At 40.0% G+C, this 21,229-nt stretch overlaps 1 protein-coding gene across 1 annotated transcript; it reads right to left on the bottom strand.

Moving 5' to 3' along the window:
• Nucleotides 1-14,700: 14,700 nt before the first annotated feature.
• LOC129127552 (putative G-protein coupled receptor 141) lies at nt 14,701-16,268 on the bottom strand. Its single transcript, XM_054644270.2, has one exon. The coding sequence runs from the start codon at nt 16,266-16,268 to the stop codon at nt 15,324-15,326; it is 945 nt and encodes a 314-aa protein (XP_054500245.1). The 3' UTR covers nt 14,701-15,323.
• Nucleotides 16,269-21,229: the final 4,961 nt, after the last annotated feature.

Below are 21,229 nucleotides of genomic sequence, written 5' to 3'. Positions count from 1 at the left end.
TTAGCAGAACTTTTCAGATTCTTGGACTACTCTTCTACTTGATTGCAGGTTTACTGAGAGATTTCTCAGGCATTACCAGGATGGAAGAGGCTGTCTGGACTCTCTGTTTATTAGAAATCATAATATATAGTTGGCTTAGTCATATCTATTTAGTATGTCTCAAAAGTAGACATTATACTTTGTATAAATAGAAGCAATATGTAATGGATTTCTGTGGAGGAAGTTGGCAGAGTGTATCACAGGCAGGCTATGACCTTTTAAAACAAAGCTGATATTTATTTGGTTTGGTGCAAAGAGAAGAGATTTATTATTATGAATTCAGGAACTTGTCATTATTCTCCTGTCCTGGTACATACCAGTTTAGAAGTAAGTTAGATTAGTTATTAAATAGTTTTGTCCCACTATTTTGTCTAATTGCCTCCAACACCCATAGTGACAATTAAAGTTGTTGTTGCTTTAGTTTACTTCAGAAAATTGATATTATTACCTATAAAGCAATTTTACTTGGGAAGAGCTGCAGAAAACTACAGGTAAGTCAAGGATCTGGCACCAACCAATTTATCAGCATAAATTTTTCCTTATCCCAAATGCTTTTCTTTCTGCTTGACCATGCTGCTACTGACTGCCCTTTTCAACTTCCCATTGCTTCAGTCTCACAGCCTTTCTCAAAAGTCTGTGTTTCAAGGAATAGCCCCATATAATGCTGCTATACCTGGTTTCTCATGTTCTGCTTGATAAATAACGTCACAGCCAGAGTCTGAATTCTTTCCTGATACTTTGACACAGAATCAACAAGCCTCTTCAGGAATTAGATCCCTGAAACTAATTTTTGCTTGACAAAGAGCTGGGCAAGGCTTAATCCTTATTAAACTAAAAAGCAATTAGAAAGGAAGCGCATAAGCCAATTAACTCATGCAGTCAATAAGAAGGATGTGAAGATGCTGGAGTAAGTCCAGAGGAGGCCACAAAATGATCAGAGGGGTGGAGCACTTCTCCTATGAAAACAGGCTGAGAGAGTTGGGGTTGCTCAGCCAGAGAAGAGAATGCTCTGTGGAGACCTTAGAGAACTTTCCAGTACATAAAGGGACCCTACAGGAAAGATGGAGAGGGACTTTTCACAAGGACATGTAGGGGTAAGATAAGGGTAATGGTAATGTTTTTGAAGTGAAAGAGGAGAGATTTAGATCAGATAGGAGGAAAAAATTCTTTACTGTGAGGGTGGTGAGGCACTGAACAGGTTACACAGAGAAGCTGAGGATGCCCTATTCCTGGAAGTGTTCAAGACATTGATGGAAGAACCTTTGAGTAATGTAGTCTAGAGGAAGGTGCTCCTGCTCATGTCAGGGATGCTGGAGCTTGGTGATATTTGAGGTCCTTTCCACACCAAGGCATTCTATGTGTCTGTGATCAGGTTTTATGTTTGGGTTTTTTTTTTTTTTTTTCACAAATTCGCATTGATACTAAACTCTCCAAGATCTTAAAACTGTGTGTTTGTGGCCACATTTCACAAAATGAGCCTTAGTTTTACTGAGGCAAGTTTCCCATTTTTCTGAAAGAAAAGCAAGTGCTTATGTTCTGAATAGAGTTGCAGAGAGAGCACTAGAGGACAAGGATGAGGACTCTAAATACTAAAAATGATTGAATTTGTCAGTAAATTAGTTTATAATTTAGATGAGTCTGGTATCTAGAGGCCTGTCGTACCAATTTCATCAAAATACGCATCCATAAAAGTCAGTTAACCAAAAAATAAGAAAAAATAAAAAGAATTTTGAACTATTGAGAATTTGAAGTATCCAATATCAGCTCCATAGGAATGAAACCTGTAAGCAAATCAGAAAAAAAGAATTAGCTTTTATTCTTTTGAGTGTTGGGTAGTAGGACGTGGGAATGAATATCAATAGTGTGAATTCTAAGGTACAAAGGAAATTAAATATATTAAATATGAGTACAAAGGAGAACACCTAGAGCATCTCCAAAAAATAGTGATGTTTCATTCTCTTCTAAGGGGTACAAAATGGACTGGTTGCGAAAGGAGGTTTTAATTCCTATCACTAAAAAGAGAAGTGAATACAAAAACCATGCTGCAAGCCATCAGACATTTCCGATTTAATTTCCTGTGAGATATCCAAAGATGCCTAAAGAAGCAAAAGTGAATTTGAAATTTGAACATTTTGGCTAGTGGATGCCCCCATAGAAGTTTTTTTCCTTCAAGCCCCTTGAGGAAAAGACAGGGTTAGTCCCACAAACAGAGGAAACTCCAAAACTGAGGCCATTTGGTGCTGGACAGAGCCCTGTATTTACAAAATGTGATGCTCTCACCTTCAGAGACCCTTGTCTATAGGATGACTGCTATTTGCAGAGGAAAATACAGCAGAGAAAAAAGCAGGTCTGCAGCACTCAGGCTTAAAGCACTGTGCAGACAGGAATAATCTTAATCTTAATCTTTTAAAGAGAGATGCCCACCGTATATTTCAAGTGTACTTCCAATCCCTGCCTTGGAAAAGGTTCTGTTGGCTCCTTCAATAAGTGGCAGCCGGGAATGAACTTCTGTGCTTGCAAGTCCATTATCCATGGTTCCAGCAGAGCAATGTAATTTCTGCTGCCTTTTTTGCTTGCTGGGAAATCTCTATGCTTCCATTGTGCACACTGTTTACAGGAGTGAAATGCAATGAGTGCTGCGTGTAAGTCTGTTTATAGCCCATACACTCAGCACATGGCAAAGGGAATATGTACAACCAGCAAAAGTACTCTCATGATAAATTGATCATGATCCTAAGTGCCATCAAACTGTCTACATAGATCCATCCAATAGCTTTCACTATTTCTTTTTTTCCTCAGTTCAAGGATTTGAGCAATTACTGTAATTGTAGGAATATTTCCACCCTAAAGCATAGATGGGCCATGCAGCTAATTCACATATTTTAACCTAACTCTGTCAAAATGGAATATATGATAGGTTCCAAGTGAACTGTGTATCAGAGTCCCGTTGAATTTATCTTTCCATTATAACAAAAATAGATTGTAGAACAAAAGAATAGGATGAAGGGGAATGTTTAAAATTGCTTTTTACTCAACCACCAGTAGCTCCTAGAAATGAAGGATGAGAGAAGCCATTTATTTATTTATTTAACTAGTTATTTAACTCAAGACTGAGAGAGAAAAAAAATTGCCTTAAGTACGATTAATAATAATTTGATCCAAAAAGTAGATGACAATAAGGGAGGAAGTTTAGCTACACATTTCAAATTTCCTAGACCTATGTGCTTCAATTGTATATTTTCAATGTACAAAATAGCAGAAATAATTGTAGTAGAAATAAGCATCTTTAAGCACATTATATTTAGCTATAAACCTAAAGGCTTAATTAATTGAAAAATTCAAAATTTGGTTCCTTTATGTGAGAAGACATAAACTGTCAAAAATAAATCCAGGGATTATGTTCTCAGTTCAAAGAAGAACACTGAAAGGGCCAATTAATTTTCTTCTTACTTTTTTTTTTTCACTAAGCATGTTTTTAGGCAAGACTGTCAAAACATTATTAGCCAGCATAAACCGGTTGATACCTATGAGAGGATAAAGATTAATTAATTCAGATGTTGTTTTTTAGATCCTCCTGATATTTCAAAATCCTCCTGATTAAAAAATGAATAAATAACAGGTTTTTCCTATTTGAGCCTTAGGAACTTTTTTGCTTTGCAAGTTCATATTTAACAATTTGAATAAAAATAAGGTTGTATTAAAATTCAATTTCATTTTCAAAACTAAAGCTCTTAAACCACAAGCTTAAGGAATTTTACAGTCTTTTAACTCCTTCTTTAAAAATGTGCCTTAAATTCTGGCTGGTAGCTAAGCTAAGCCCTCACTCATTTCTCCAGAGGGGTGGGAATGAAAACTGGAAGGGCAAAAGAGAGAAGGAAACTTTTGGGTCAAGATAAAGGCAGCTTAATAACTGGAGGGGGATAAATGGAAACATAAATTAAGCCATGCAAAAGCAGTCATCACTCACCACCACCAGAAAATGATGCCCAATTGGTCTCTGAGCAACAGCTACTTTGGCAAAACTCCCCCTTCCCAGTTTTACTGCTGAGTGTGTTGTTGTGTGCCATGGAAGATTCTTTTGGGCAGTTCAGATCAGCTGTCCCAGCTGTGTCCCTCCCCAGCTCCTGCCCACCCTCAGCCCATGGGCTAGAGGAGCAGACCCATAAAAGAGAGGTGTTGGTGCCATGAAAGCTGGGCTCAGCAAGGGCTACACCACTGGTGTGTTATCAACACTGTTTTGCCACTAATCTAAAACACAGCACCATATAGGCAGCTATGGGGAAAAATTGCTCTGTTCCAGCCAGAGCCAGCACAGGAAAAAAAAAAATACAGCTGTGAAGAAAACTGTTTAAATATTCTGGATATGTAATAAAATATTAATGATTTCAAAATGAAAGCTTTTGTTTGGAAAAATTTTAAAAAGTGAGTTGCAAAGCTTGTCTGGAATATGGATTTATCCAGGAAAAAAAAATATTTCTAGGTTAAACCTTCCTCTGAACAAGCAATGCGATGAACAAGCAATAAGGACAATACTTACTTAATATTTTCCTAAAAGCATCTGTCTCTGGTAGCAAAACTCTCACTTGGCAGAAAAAGACAGGGACAGAGTGGGGTATGTTAAAAAGTGTTTGGTCACTGGAAGACGGGGCATATCAGGTGAGCAGGGGGGTGAGGGTCAAACATGGCACTGAAAGACTTCCAAAGAAGAGCTGCCAGGAAAAGCTGGCAGTCAGTTGATGGCAAAGCTACTCAGTGCTGGATCTGGCAACCTCCAGTGTCCCACCATGAGCTGTGTAACAGGAGAGAGCTTTGTGGATAGCATGGAGTGGGAGGAAGCAGTAATGGACTGGCAGCTGGGGCTGCTGTTCATAGGGACCTCAGCAGGCTGGGGGAATGGTGGTCAGCCTCCCCCCTGCTGTAATTTAGTTAATTGTGCCTTGGCCCAGCAAGCTGTGTGGTTGTTGGTAAAATATGCTTTGCAAAGAAGAAGAAGGTAAGATTATGGAACCCCATTTGTGTTTGTCAGATCACTTTTTTCTTTCTTAATAAGGGCCTTGTGTACAACAAATAAAGTTTGGATTAGGAACATTTAGGGGAGCAGAAGGGCAGCACCAGTCTCTTCTCCACAGTGACCAGTGACAGGGCTCAAGGGAATGGCTTCAAGCTGTCAGAGGAAGTTCAAGTTGGACATTAGGAAAAGGTTCTTCACCCACAGAGTGGTCAAGCACTGGAACTGACTTCCCAGGAAATGGTCATTGCTGAGCTTGCCAGAGCTCAGGAAATATTTGGACAATGCTCTTAGGCACATGGTGTGATCCTTGGGGTTGTCCTGTGCAGGACCAGGAGCTGTTCTTTGTACCCTGTGGGTCCTTTCCATTTCAGCTTGTCCTGGAGCCATGGTAGAGGAGGTTTAAGTTGCATATTAGAAAAGGTTCTTCATCCAGAGAGTGGTGGTTGGGCACTGGAACATGGTCCCCAGGGAAGTGGTCACAGCACCAGCCTTACAGAATTCTAGAAGCCTTTGTACAACACCCTCAGGTGCATCACATGTGTGATTCTTTGGTGTCCAGTGTAGGGACAGGAGTTGGACTCGGTGATTCTTGAGGGACCCTTCCAACTCAGCATATTCTATTGAATCTGGAATTCTGTGATATTCATTTCAGAGTTATGCAGCTGTGAGTCAGAAGGCCCAGAGAAGGTGTTTGGATCCTCCATCCTTCAATTTTTGAATCACAACTGGACTCAGTTCTGGGCAGCCTAATCTAACTTTTGAGTTTAGCCATGCTTTGAGCAGAGGATAGGACTGGATGATCTCGAGGGATCAATTGCTATCCATTTTTGGCTGTGATCTGAACTCATCTCAGCAGTACAGAGGTGAATCTCCTTTCCACACCTTTACTTTGTGTTCACAAGTTTGTGAAGGTTCAAGTTACTAAAATTGGTTACTAAATGTAGTTACTAACTGGCAGCAATTACTAACGTGGAACATTTTGTTACACAAATTTAAGTTATCATTTGCTCCTACACACATCCTGACCTCCAGAACAAGATTTTGTCCTTGCTATTATTGTATCATCTCAGGATTTTTCTGTTCTAGCAAAAACACCCTTGACATTAAACTACGTGAAACCACCTTGGTCCAACATAATTATTACTTTTGTCATTTTTACTTCACAAGTACTGCGGTGGTTTCACACTCCTACACATTTTTGTAAAAGATGTTGTTATGGTGATACATTTCACACGCTGTATTTCTTTGTACGTCTCTGCTACCTCTCTTTTGTGTCCCCTGTGTACTTAAATATGCTCACAAGTGACGAGTTTGGGGTATTTAATCAAGAAACAGCTGAGACCTTTTTGCAGCTTCTATTTTGTCACAGCCTGGATTTTCTTATTTCTCTGTGAATTAACTGCCTTGCCATGTGTTTTATTTGTTCTTCTAATTTTGCAGCTTCCTGTGCTTCACATCCATTGGGGTCTTAAGTTTGGTGGTGTTTGCCATCCTTGTTTATTGTCCACACCCCACTGCTGCATTACAAAATGCTCTAACTCTTCAAAAGAACCAGAGAAGGCTTGGCCTTTCAAACTGCTTAGTTGACTGAACATTAATACTGCTCAGTGAAACAGGTATCAGCTCAGATTTACAGTCTCTTCTCAGTGGCAGACAGAGTGAGAACTCCATTTTCAAGTGCGGTTATTTTTTATTTTGTTATTTGTGACTGAGTTTCCAGGCTTATTATTGTTGAGACAAAGTAAAGTGCACAAAAGTGTGCAACATCCATTCAGCAGCCCTGAAAAGAGCATATTCTTGAATATCAGAGCAGTGCTACAGTAAATTGCCTCTTTATTTATATAACAGAGTATACAGAGGAGATAACAGCAGAGCTAATGAGACTCTGCATATATATGGGTTACATTAGTAATGAGAAACAGCTCCACTAATTAACTCTGCTCCCTAATGAAATTAAATTCATGCTATAAAAGACTTTTGCAATAAAGTCAATACAAACCCAAAGTATATCAGTTTCTAACTCCTTTATGGCAGGGTGACATAAACAATATCATGATTTTATATTGGCATGGGACAGTAAGCATTGTTGGTAGGCTGAGCTTGTTCCAGTTTCCACAAAAAGCCCCAACAGCTCCCTTTCCTCATCCCTTCCTTTCCTGCACACATGCAGACTGGTAAATCAGTGAACTATTATTTCTCAGTTTTTAAGGTTAATTTTTGAAAAAAACTTGATACATAAGTTTGCCCATGTAAATTCATTAAAAGCAATATAAGCTCAAATTGTAAACTTGAATTTTCTTCTCAAGTGACGAGCTGAATTCTTAGCAAATTTCACAAAGCATGTTCCCACTGACCAGTCCTATGAATTATCATCTGCTTGATACTCATTAAGCATCTTCTTGTGATGCTGTTTGGATGCTCTGCTAGTTCTTTCCTTCTACAGTATCCTGGTCTTCCATGCTTGAAGCTGAGCTGAGACGACAAATACTTTAGTTCTTGCATTACCTGAGTAATGAATTTTGTTCCATGAAGATCTTGCAATATAAAAGAGTGAGAGAAGCTGTAGAACCACCTCAGTTGGGGTTTTTTTGTCATAAGTGGATGGAAAACACAAAATTTTGTGATGCACTCTTCTTGCATCATTATCACTTCAAGCTGCCCAGTCACACGGACTGCATGTTGACAGTCAATTTACCCTATGCTAAGTTCTCCTTGTTCAGAGCAGACCAGTCAGGAAACCATTCCAAGTAGTGCCTTCTCTTCTTAGCACACTACACAGAAGGATTTGGAGCACTCAACAGCATCTCTGGTGATGTTTGCATACTTAGATGAACAAATGTTCCATGGTACAGTCGTGGCCACTGTGGCCATATGTGTTTTTATGATTATATTGCACATATCCTCAATGCTCACATGGAGGAGAGTCCTCTTCTGTTTGCCTGCTCTCAGTCAACTTCTCAGTGTGTCCACACTAGAATTTCATATCTGAAATGAGGCACATAGTAAGCAGTTTATTAGAAATAATTATGTGTATGTAAATGAGGAAAGCACTGACATAGACATCTAGACTTAAAAAAAACAGAGGGACTGTGTTCTCCATACTTACTTTTTAAGCAGATAGTATTCATGGCTCATCTTTGACTTGGGATTCTATATTTCTTGTCTTTATTCCAGCAATCGTTGCACAATACTCTGTCTTTGGGATTACATACTTGGAGCATTTCTTATTCTTTTTGTACAGTTGTTCTCTAAATTTAAGTTGAAAATCCTGGGGCAACTTCAGGAATGATTACTCAGCAATTAAAGAGAAATCTGATTCAACTCCCTCTATTTATGTACAACTGCTCTGGCACCAATTTCTGACATACATTACAGCCATACTATGAAAGCACACATTTTGCAAAAAGAATAAAATTTTCAAACATTTCTCAGAATGACTTCCATTTATTTTGCAAAATGACAGAAAATAGTAGGCATGCATTATGCAAAGTATCCAACCTCTAGCTTTTTGAACTTGTTGGTTTAAAAGATAACAGAAAGAGCTCTTTTCATTTTATTACCCAGACTATTTAAAACCCCACAGTATATTACAGAGCACACTATATATTATATTTTCTAAAATTAAGAATCTTCTGATGACAACTCTGTAAAATGTACAGTGGTTTTAAATTTTTTGTTCCTTGGATTGATATTTAACCTGACCTTCCTCTATCACTACTAGAACAGTAGTGATAAAAGGTAACGTTTTGTGAAAAGCTGGAAACCATTAAGTATTTCAGGTGATGACCAAGTAAAGGATGTGGTCCAGGGGTATAATAAAATGACCATTATTTTCTGAAATACCTAAACCCAGTCATATTATATAGCTGAAACTGTCATTTCATGAAAGAACTGCAAATTGCCAAGCTTTTTTTTTTTAATAGCCACTTTCACAGATTCATGATATTATATACAGGTTGTCTGCTGTTCAGGTTTAAACTTCTGAAGGCCAGTTCACTGTAACGGCAGTTTTATTCTTGCAAGCTGAATTTAACATATATACTGCTTTTCCCTATGTGAAACTTTGTCATGCTATATCCAGTGTACAGACACATTTCATGTCTTGAGAAGATTCTCCTTCAGCTGCTCATTCTGTAGCAGAGGACAGGGACTGTGGTCTATCTCCATGTATATGGAATTTGCATCCATTTGTGCTTCTCTCCACACAGCCTCCAGACACGTGAGACTCTCCTCTCCAAGGGGTATGATTGAAAGCTCTCTGTCACATTGTCCCATTAAGGCAGACATAGCCCGCCCTTTCCTATTTTCTCTCAGATTTTTGTAGTTATTTTATTAGTGAAGTCTCTGTGAGCTCTTGCTCCACTGAGGAAAAGTACTGGGCAGACAAAGTCCAATGTGCAATTCTTACATGCTGTCATTAGAGATCGTGGTGCCACCACTCCATTAGGGTGTGCCTCCCCCCTCAACCATGGGCTGGCTGTTGGGTTTCTCCATGCTGCAGAACTCTAAAGCAGATCAGGGGCTATGAGCTCTTTTCCATGAGTCCTTCCCTTAGTGTGTGTCCTGGATTGCCAAGCAAATTGTATTCTATTTGCCATTTGTATGGCAGTTGTCTTCTGTTAAGTGGGCAGTTTTCCTCATCTCTTCCACAACCACTCCTCCCTCTGGGGAGACATCTGCTGATAACAGGCTATTGAATGTCACTGCATGATTGATAAGAACTATAGCATCCCATTGTGAGATGCTCCACCCAGAGGGAGGAGCCAAGCATTCCTACCTGGATATAGTCTTGAGATTCTGGAACACCAGCACAACTTCTCCACTGGACAGCTGCCTCTTCTTCCACTGGATCTTCAGAGGAAAACTACCCTTTCTACAGGATCCCTGCTCCAACAGGGAACCACACCTGACACTCCAGGAGAACTGCAGCCACAATTCCAACTGGTGTCAGGTTGTATTCTGACTCTGTCAGTGTTGTTTTGGTTTTACTGCATTGTTTATTTTATCTTTTTATTTTCTTCCCTATTAAAGAACTGTTATTCCTGCTCCCATATCTGTTGCCTGAGAGCCCCTTAATTTAAAATTTATAGCAATTTGGAGGGAGGGGGGTTTATTTTCCATTTCAGAGGAGGCTTACATTTTTCCATTTCAGGGGAGGTTTACATTTTCCATTTCAGGAGAGGCTTCTGCCTTCCTTAGCAGACACCTGTCTTTCAAAACCAAGACAGCGTGTGTTCCCCGTCGAGCACAAATCAGGGTTTTGCTTCCTGCAGGTTTGGATGAAGCATTTGAGGATGCTATCAAATTTCTCTGCCTATGTGTCTCTTGCCTCTATTGTTGGCATTGGGCATGTGTCCCTTCCTGACTATGACCCTGCTATGGGTGGGGTTGCCTCTGGATTTGAGCCCCCAGCTGGCTGTGCATTACCCTTCCCAGCTATGGCACTGGTACCATTTCCATTAGAAAGACCTGAGTCATGTGAGCCTACTGGGTAGTAGTTCAACAAAGGAAAAAGTAGGGTTCTGCACCTGGGGAAAAATAACCCCCTGCACCAGCACAGGCTGGGGGTCAGCCTGATGGAAAGCATCTCTGCAGAAAAGGACCTGGGGGTCCTGGGTGTCCATGAGGCTGCAGGGCCCTTGTGGCCAAGACAGACATTGGTTTAGGAAGAGCTTTGCCAGCAGGTCTGGGGGGGTGATCCTTCCCCTCTACTCAGGCCTGGCTAGGCCACACCTGGAGTGCTGTGTCCAGTTCTGGGTTCTTTGGTGCAAGGGAGACATGGAGTTCTGGAGAAGGTCCATTGAATGGCTACAAAGATGATCACCTCTACAGTTCTGCTGGAGTCTCTCCCTTATGAGGCCAGGCTGAGAGAGCTGGGCTTGTTCAGCCTGAGAAATGATGTCTGAAAGGGGCCCTCATCAATTTTTTATCTGAAGGGAAGGTGCTGACAGGATGGAGCCAGGCTCTTCTCAGTGGTGCCAAGAGCTAGGACATGAGGCAATGGGCAGAAATAGATGCACAGGAAATTCCATCTGAATATGAAGAGGAACTTCTTCACTGTGCTGTGACCATGCACTGGAACAGATTACCCAGAGAGGTTGTGGAGTCTGTCTTACTGGAGATATCAAGAACCATCTGGATGCAATCCTCTGTTATGTCCTCTAGGATGACTTTGCTTGAGCAGGGAGGATGGATCAGATGACCCACTGTGGACCTTTCCTACCTTACCCAGTCCTTGATTTTGTGATTCTGAGCCCCAGCCACACGTGAGTGACACAAGATTCCTTGAGGGCACAGCTGGAAGAGCTGATGAGCAAAACCAGCTGGGCACTCCCAAACTGGAGGCATTGCTAGGAAAGAGGAAAGTTACTGGTTGAGGGTGAAAGCAGCCAGCTGGCATGTCTGCTGCCTCACCAGAGAAAAGAGGATTACATATTACTTATAGCTGGGCTCAAGGGAATAGACACTGTATATTATCTTTGTTGGTATTTCTCTATTCAGCAAAAAATTTGGTTTATTAAGCAGCTGTTCACAAGTGAGGAAAATTACTTCACTGAGTGTCAGAAAGTTTAGTTTGATTTTCTAAATTTTTGTCTGGGAAGTCAAGCTGGCATTTTATTAATAACCCCTTGACTTTTGAAACCAGCCCTTATTTCCAATCAAGTCCTAGCCATAGGGTTTACTTGCAGGGAAAATGCACGCCAAGTCCTATTTCTCTGAAAACAGCAGAAATGAGTGACTTTATGGGTCAGAAATTTCCAATTGTGCAATTCTGTTGAGGCCTTTGTTCAGAAACTGGTGCCTCTGCTGCCTTCAGGGTTTTTCATGCCCATCTCTCTCTATCCCCGGAGAAAGCATAAAGTGTCTGAAACCCTCAAACCCCTGTTCCTTGGCCTGCAGCTATGGAGGTATCTTCTTCTTCAACCAGTACTTTTAGTCTAAGGCACCCTGGTTATTGGTAATACATGGAAATGGAAATGTCAGGTGACATAGAAATGTGGAAAACTGCCTGAAAAGAAAAGATCAGTATCCTAAGGGGGATTAGACAAGTAGGATTACAGTTGATAAAAACCTCAAGTCAGGATTGCTGGAAAATGCAGTCTTTGCTGTATTTGTCCTTGCCTTGATTTGATTTTCCATGATTCTCTGGTGAGCTGGAGAGGGAACTGATGCAGCTGAAAGGCACTCAGGAGGCAAATTCCAGCCATATGGAAAGGACGATGCAGGAGTGGGAGCAAGGAGGGCTGAGGGCAAGTTTGCTTCCTTCAGTGAGAGTGCCACATTTTAGCAACTTTAAGGATTAAATAAATAATCTGAGATGAAGGCCAGGGACACAGTCACCTTGCCTTGTTGGCATGTGGCAGAAGTCTGCTGATATTCTGCTCTCTTCTCCTCATTCCCAGTCCTGTTCTTCAGATCCTATCCCCTCTATGTCCTTCTGAAATAGTACTTATGATCATGATTGTTTCCCAGTCTAGTACTATCCTCTGACAGAGCAAGAAAAAAGCGTCACCTTCATGATTGCGATGCCTCTGACCAAGCAGATGAAGGTAACTGGAAATTCCCCTTCTTCTAGAGTGGTCAACTCCCGGCACAGTTAAGGGAGTTCATTCTCTCAGGGCAGAGGAAGGCTTTCTCTGCCACACACTGGCTCCCACAAAGCAAGACAAGTGGTAGACATAAAGTTTGCATAGACAGTCCCATAAAAAGCACGACTTGGTGCTGGATAACATCAGCAACTTAAATCATGTGATTATTGGACCCCGTAATTAGCTTGTTATCGTACTGAGTTAGTATTAACATCATTAGCAACAAATTTTATTGGGGGAAAAAAGCCACTACTATTTTTGTGGTGCTATGGTGCAGGCTACTGTGAAAGTTTGCATTTTTACAGGAATTAAATTACTTGTGATTTTAACACGTGAACAAACAAGATTTGTTTGTCTGTATGGTTGGGAGGTACTGTTTTTAAAATCATGTTTTGTGTTTCATTCCAAATGCAGATATAAAATACTTCTAATTTATGTGCATTTTTGTACTTTTTCAGCACATAGTAATTTTGTTTGTTAATAGCTTTATTACAGTAGAAGGGTTATAATATAATGTTACAAAGCAATGCAGTGCCTACAGAATGCATACAAAGCATTTTCTTTAATCAACCACGTTGCTAGGGGAGGAAACAAAAATTTTATGCCAATTTCTATCCTCTCCCACCACAAGGAGAATATGATTTGTTTGTGTAGCTTTAAAACAAATCTGGATAATAGCAGTTTATTGCTTTCTTAATGACACACAGTTAACTAGACGTGAGCTACATATCCAAGTTGATTCCCTCCATGTTTTGAAAGTAGTTCCCCAACTAGTGTTGAATCTTGCTGGTAGTTGTCATCCTTTTTACTGTGATCCTTTGAGAACAAACTCCTTCTTGGACAGATTTTTCTCAGGTACACACACACTGCAAGCTCTCACATTTCTTTCTTAACAGATGTTAAGGTCCAGGCTGCTTGCCAAGGGTGAACCATGAGAGCTGCCCAACACCTCACTTGCGTTATGAACTTCAGTGATTTCCACCTTTTGGTGCTGTACAGCATGACTCATAATCTGACCTGAAAATACCTTTTTATGATCAAATATCCTGATAGATATAAAGAACCTTGAAGCAAGAAGGAAGGAGGACAAGGCAGAAAGACTACAGAAGAGATGGGATCCCATAAAGTAACCATCTTGGTGGGACCAGAAGCAATGAGCACAGCAATGAGATTGCACAAGTACAACAAGATCAACCAATTGTTATTTTATTGCTGTCTGATGTGCAAGAGATGTTGAAGGTGAAGCAGAAAGGAATGGAAAGATCCACAAGGGTGAAAAGGTGGATTTCAACAGCATCGTGAGGAGAGACTCTCATGGAAATGGATCAGCTGATAACCTCTAATTACTTAAATGATTAAATTATTATCCCATTAACTCTAGATGAAAAATGTGACCTTATGCAGATGGCAAGAAAAATAAAGATGTATTAGCCATTGATGTCTTGCATTAGAGGAGTTGAGATTTATGTTCTTTTTTAGGGATAGGTATAAAGCAGCTGAGCTATGAAAGTCTCAATGTCTTTGATAGAAATATTTTACCGAGTTTTTCTTCTTTTTTAGTGGAATTTATTTCTGTCTTCAGAGATAGCAAGTGGCAATGCCTCACTGAGATGTAATATGCTTTTTAGCTACACTAGGTCTATTAGCTTTTTCCATCCCTCCAATCCAAGCAGCAACATTTTCATTCCTTCCACCAGTACAGGGTACAAAATTTATAGAATTGCTTTCAAGCTAAACACACTGTGAGTAACTAATAAACTCCATAAATGCACAAAATCAACATAAGATTTACAAAAAAACATTGCTACCTTGGATACCTAAGATATTTGTCTTTTGAAGAGAAGACAAATATCTTGGGTATCCAAGGTCTTTTTTGGATCATTCTTTCTGAATGATCTAAAAAAATTTGTCCTGACTGTAAAATACAACTTTTAATTGAAAAAAATTGTGAATAATAATACAGGCTTTTGTTTGAACTTGCAATGTCCATTTCAGTAATAGTGTATAATTTTTTAGACATATTTTCATAATGTGAGAAAGATAAAATTCTTTTCTGCTGCAGTGATACCATCTCAAAAAGTGATTTTGAGAAAATATTTTAAGAAATAACTATCTATCAGTGATTTAGTTTTAAATAGCTGGTTTAATAGTTCAATTCACTTAGAAAGTTATGCTTAACAGTAAAGAAACAGATCTACTCAGGAAGAGCAATATCTTCCCTGATATTTTATGAGAGCTTGTGGGAAATAAATATGAAATGTATGGGAAAATGATATAGATCTTTAAGTTTCAAAAATCTGTACCTTAGTCCATATAAACCAGCTTACTTCTTTGTGTTTCTACATTGCAATTCTCAAGTCTCCTCCTAGTGCCTTTGACTTCACAAATCTTAATGTAAAAACAGTAAGAGAGAAGAGTCCATGACCTTTCTTCCCTCTTCTCCAGGTCCATCCACGACTCACTGGGTAGCACCATGAGGAAATTGCTGACATCACCTTCCTGTTTACTAGCTGAGACCCTGGGGGCCGTTTGTTCCATTAATTCAGGAAGCTGACATGCAAAGCCCTGTGTGGACATGCTGTACCATTTCCAGAGCACACCCTCAACTTGCTGAGGAGTGAGTTTGCCATGTCTGTCCATCACTGTCCTCTCCCAGGTCCTGCACATGCTCCAGGAGGCTGATGCTAGCAGCAAAACAACCTCCTGTGGAGCATCCCCACATTTTGCTTGAAGAAGCGGCTTCCACTCAGCACGAATGACAGCAGGTCCAGACAGCTCAGGGCAGTCAGGCTCAAAAAAATCTCATTGTAGCTTTCCAACTGGTCAAAATCATTCACATACTGTATGTAGTAGGCCCTGAACAGGTGATAGGGAAGGAACCAAATTATGATGATCCAGATGAAAATCAAGTTTTTCACCTGGGCCCAGAATTCTTGGTGTGAACAGAGGGAGGTGGAAAATTTTCTTGCCACTTTTACCAGGATAAAAATCTGCAAGCTCAAGAGGACACAAGAAATGAGGGCAACAGCTACAATTAGGGTGTAGTTCAGGGCTTTCACACTCTCGTGCTGTAGCTCTTTCTGGAACTTGAAGCATGTTGTATTACTGTACAAGCCTGAGCGTCCATACTCGAAGTAGAAGAGCGGCACACCAAGGACCATGACGAAGAGCCACACGGCAGCGCTCGCCCCAATGGCGTGCAGCTTCCTGTAAAATTCCACCTTGTCCTTCCACTGAAAGAAGATGAGCCACCGGATCACTAGCGTGATCACGTAGAATATGAAGGTTAGGTACATGTGGATGTGCACCATGGCACTCACCATCTTGCAAAATGGCATGTCAAATACCCACTTCTTTTTGACATAGTAGTGCAGGCGGAAGGGCACCGTTAAGAGGAGGAGGCTGTGCACAACCACCAGGTTAATGATGGCAGTCGTGGTCACGGACAGAGTGTTCATTTTGAGCAGCACAAAGGACATTGTGATGGACCCAATTCCACCTCCAGCCAAGGCAACCGAGTAGACAGTGACCAGTATGGCACTCACGGTGCTGGTGTGAACGAAGGCGGAAGAGGAGTTGCTGCTGTTCCTGGTCCCTTCAGTCATGCTCCTGAAATCTTCCTGGAACATATTCTGGAAATGGAAGAATACAGAAAGACTAAGATAAGGTAGGAATGAGATGGCCTACCTAAAAAGCCAGAAGGACTTCCCACCTGTCTCTTGCTCAAGGAACAGTCCTGAAATCTCAGAGATGGCATCAGTATCTATAACATGCACGTTTATCCAAACATCCTCCAGCCTAAGGAAAAATGGATGAGAAGGTTGGGTAGAGAACTGCTCTAGTCCTTATGACATTTCCAGCCATACTCCTAAAAATAAGTATGAATCAATAATATATGGGGAGAAATGATCCTTAGAGAAACTACATCGTTGTGGAGATTTTGTGCTCTGTTATTTTTTCTCCTCTCTTCTGAGCATCTGCATGCTTTTACAGTAAAGGTCAGAGATATTGTTTTAATACTGCTACTCATTCATCAATTTGTTTACTTGCAACACAAATCTGTCCTTCCCAGGGCCAGATAACATCCATATGTTGTTCTGTCTAAGATATAAATTCTGTTTGTTACTGAGAGCTGAGTGTTGAACACATTACAGCCAACTTGTTCTCCATGGACAGTTTCTCTGAGCAAGGGATTAAACACCATGGATATCCAGACTCCACGGAAATCGTGCTTAGATCCTACCAGGCCAAGAAATGTGGGCAGTACTGTCCTGATTCTCAGGCCATTTCAAATCTTACATGTAGAAACTGGGTGTTACAAAATGGGCTGCTAGAAAACATTAGGAAAGGACATCCTGGGTGAGTGTAAATCATCCTGCAGACCAAAGCAGAAGCTAGATGCAAATTAATAGCAAGTTTAAAAAGTGTGCTATACATTTTTAATATATTACTGTCTAAAAAAGAGATTAGAAATAATTCTTATAAATCTAAATGCAGCCCCTGTTAGGATTTTAAGTACTACGAGATCATATAGGAGGGGAAGAATTCAGGTAGGGTGTTATCCTGAAGCATATTTGCATCTGTAAATATGTCCAGGGGATGTTCATATTACAGTTACAGAAAAGAAGCAGGGAAAACTGAACAGTGTTGGGCTCCATACTATGACAGTTGTACTGCTACTGCTGCCTGAACTATGATTTAAAACTGACTCTGGTAAGTCACCCATTTTATCAGTGAATCCCACAACACGAGAAGGAGTTCTCTCCCGAGCTTTTGTGATTTTTCATTTAATACTCAAATGCTTTTCACTTCAGAAAGTAGTTTCTCAATTTCTTTGTATGAGTGATGTTTCAGCTTTATTTTCATTTTTTTCGGCAGCACACCCTGCCAAAAGTTAGGAGGAGAAAAAGTTTTTTAGCAGTCTACTCATTTTATGGAAAAGAGGAAATGCCTATAACAGTTTTATAAATTGTTTTTGCTCATAGTGGGGAATGAATATCTGTTATGCACCTCAGGTGTTTTCTGTTGTTTCTTAGCAATATTTCTAAGCACATACCCTCACAGTAATCAAGGTCTCTTCATACATTTAAAAGTTATTCTCTAGCTCTCCCAATGCACCTAAGACTCCAGATATCTTACTGTAATCAGTATAAGTGCCATATCTCAAACTGATGTGTTGATTGCTGGCATTGCTGACCTTTTGTGTTTGCTCTTGCATTTCAGAATTATGTGGACAACTAATTCCAGTACATTAAGAGAATTACAATGGGTTGTTTGTTTTATCAAAGTCACTGCAGATTGGTACACTGCAGCTCTTGCATCAGAAATGGTGCAAGTTCCTTCCAGTTCTGTTCTTGTTTCTGAGTCACTTAATTTCATCCTCACAACCATGCAAGTCAGAAGGGATTTGCAAGAGCTCTTCATCGGTTTCTCCAAGTTGTTAAACTTCAGTTTGAAAAGATGTCTCCAAAAAGAGGCATTAGCTCACTGTTTTGATTTGAAACACATATTTCAAGTTTAAAACATTTTAAAGTGTCACAGAGGGAAGGGCAACACACTCGAAATGTGGCTTGGTATGAACAGACCCAGCAGCAAGGCTGCACTTGGAGAGGAAGAACCTCTTGTTGACACCCTTCAGAGGCCAGCAGTGAAACTTGAACTGAAGGCAGTAAGAATAGATAGGCAGAAGTCAGATAGCTGATATTTTGCTCAGACATTCCAGTGCAGCAGGCAGCAATTTCTGTCTGCAAATAGGCAACTGAGTCACTGAAATGCAGGTTTCTGCAGAATTCTGCAGTCATTGTTAAATCTCTGCATAGTAAGAATCTGCAGGAGATGTAATTTTCATTAATCTTCAAAAAAAAAAAAAAAAGCTACTAGCAGCTGTGATAGGAGATTATCAGCTCCCCAGTAGCACAGGCACCCCACTGAAATATTGTTGCGTGATGAATTCTGAGTGTAACATAACACAGGGTATGTTTCACAGAAGAAATGCTGCTTTCTGGTGAAGTGAGGTTTCCTATCATACAAAGCTATAACCTACTGACCTGAAATGCAACTTATAAGTCCTTCTGCCAGAATTTGGCAGGAGGTGCATGGAAAAAGAATTAATGTGGACCTCACATGACACAGCTGTTCTTGTTTCTGTGCCTTCCCACCCCCTCTAGCAACTGCCAGTTCAGTGATATTGCTCGAGTCTTGGAGCCTGGTTTGGTCTTCCTCTGTGTTAATCCTCTGATGATGTGGCTGAATTTCTGCTGGACATGAGCCTTGAGCAGCCACAAGGCAATAGTGGGCACCACTTCATTTGGATGTCACAGCAGCTGCTGGTGCCAAGGGCTGGGGGACAATTGCAAGAATAGCTGGTTTAGTCTGACAAAACAGGTAGGTTGCCAACAGGTCAGAGGCTAGTTTCTTCCAGAAATATGATCAGCAGAAAGATTCTTGTGCATTCAAGACTTGTCAGTTGTCAGTGTGGATAATGCCATGACACTCATTTCATGTGACTGTCTGTGCAGCACAGTCTGTGAGATTTCCATGGACTGGTCTCTTCAGGACAGGAAAAGCCATAGTGCTCAGTCCCTGTCTGTATTCAAGGCCAGGTTGGATGGGGATTTGAGCAACCTTGTCTAGTGGAACATGTCCCTTTCCAAGCAGGTCTGTTGGAACTAGATGATCTTGAAGGCCTCTTTCATCCCAAACAACTGTGTGATTCTATGATTTCTGAAAACAATTTGATCTCTGTCAAAATTTTTCCAGGTAAGAAATATTCATTCCAACCTTCAGGAACTTGTTTCTCTTTTATCTTACTGTTATCTATCTTACTATTTAAAAACAAAAAAAGTAAGAAAGAAAAAAAAAAAAGATTAACCATACTTACTTCTGGAGAGATTTTGTACAACCTCAGCTTTCAGGCATTTTATGTACTTCTGCCTCTGTCTTCAGATTTAGAAACCTTTTGTCAAATTTTTCCTTCCCCTGTAAATACCTGATATGAGACAGAAGAGGCTTATTCTCCCTTGATCACAGCCATACCTGTGGCTCCTCAGTGAACTGGCATTACTCTTGTACTTGGTTCTTAGATGAACAACTTTGCATTTGGCAGGGGTAAAATGCTTATTCTAGTTTGTGCCTGTTTTAGCAATCCAGATCAGCCTGTCACTGGCTTGTTCCCTTCATTCCATGCTATTTTCCCAACCAAGTCCATGAGTCACCATTATGTTACATCAACATTATATCAACTTATTAAAAAAAACCACTCATTTGTCAGAAATGATGACACTCTTAGAATCTCTGTCAAACAGTGAGCTCTACTCTGTATAACAAGTGTTTGCAAAATTTATCCCCCCATACACGTCTGCTGAGAGACTGGCAGGCTTCACACAGATTTTCATGTGTTCTGACAGTTGGGTTCTGCAGAAGAAGCATTTGCTGTCTGCATGCACCCAACTGAGAAGTTTCATTTGAATTTGGAGGAGAAAAAAGTTCAACTCATACGAAAGATTTTTATCTTCGACAGGTTTAATAAATTGAAAAATGAGTGTTTGTCAGAACTGACATTCCTGCACTCAACTAGACTAGGTTGGAGGAAATGCAAAATACAAATAATTTTTAACAAAAGTCTGTTTAAAATCTGCAGATTTTAAAATCAAAGATTCTGTTTCACAGAATCCTTATTTAGTCTCAAAGATGTTTTCTGTTGAGGGCATTGTAATTGCATTTCAATTTGTTCTAATTCCATGCTGTGTTATGGTAATGTAGGCTATGCTTCTAGAATAATTGCACAATTTCTTTAATTTCAAAATAACCACACACACCTGAAGTTTGAAGTATAAAGACCTGCTTATTAGAAAACACTAACAAAAAATAATATTAAATATCAGGTACATTTTTACATTTAGACATCAACTTTTTTCAAACAACTTTTCATGATTCCCCTAACTCATTTGGTAGCTCAACAGCTCATGTCTTGCAGGCTGTGTCAACATTATGCCAATATCTTGTGGTTTCAATTCAGTCCATTGAAGAACAAATGGGGTGGAAAAACACGTTAAGTTAGTCCTCTTTTACTTGAGATTTTCACTATTTTTACACAAAAAAAAAAATAAAATGGAAACCATGAAGTGTTCCTAAAAAGGATTATTTATCTCCTTAGCTGCATCTTAACAGAGAGAACAAACCCTTTATGTCCTTACAGACACTGGGTGATATCAAGCACACACACACAAAAGACAGATGAAAACAAAATGCCCTGCCTCCCAGTTTTAGGAGACAGTGTAAAACTACAGGGTAGAAAGAATGAAGCAATGCTGTCCCTTACTAGGAAATTACCAAACACAATGAGAAAACATTTTTGCAGAAAATGGGTCCAAAATAAAACAAATAGATCACTGAACGCTTCTCCTCCCTCCTAAACTTGCAAGCATTCTTTTAAAAACTTTGCAAACCAAGGCTTTTTTTTTTCATTCTGTGTGTACTTACAGATTAGAGTTTCTCTCCACTCTTCAAGTGTTGTTTACTTGGATCTTCATTCTATGCAAGCTCTAAGAACAAAAAGCAAAAGACCTGATACTTTGAAGAGTCATTGCCT

Source organism: Agelaius phoeniceus, chromosome 1 (assembly GCF_051311805.1).
Source record: "Agelaius phoeniceus isolate bAgePho1 chromosome 1, bAgePho1.hap1, whole genome shotgun sequence".
NCBI classification, from domain to species: Eukaryota; Metazoa; Chordata; class Aves; order Passeriformes; family Icteridae; genus Agelaius; species Agelaius phoeniceus.
Note: the sequence above shows the minus strand (reverse complement) of the source record. Positions and strands in the feature narration are given on the sequence as shown.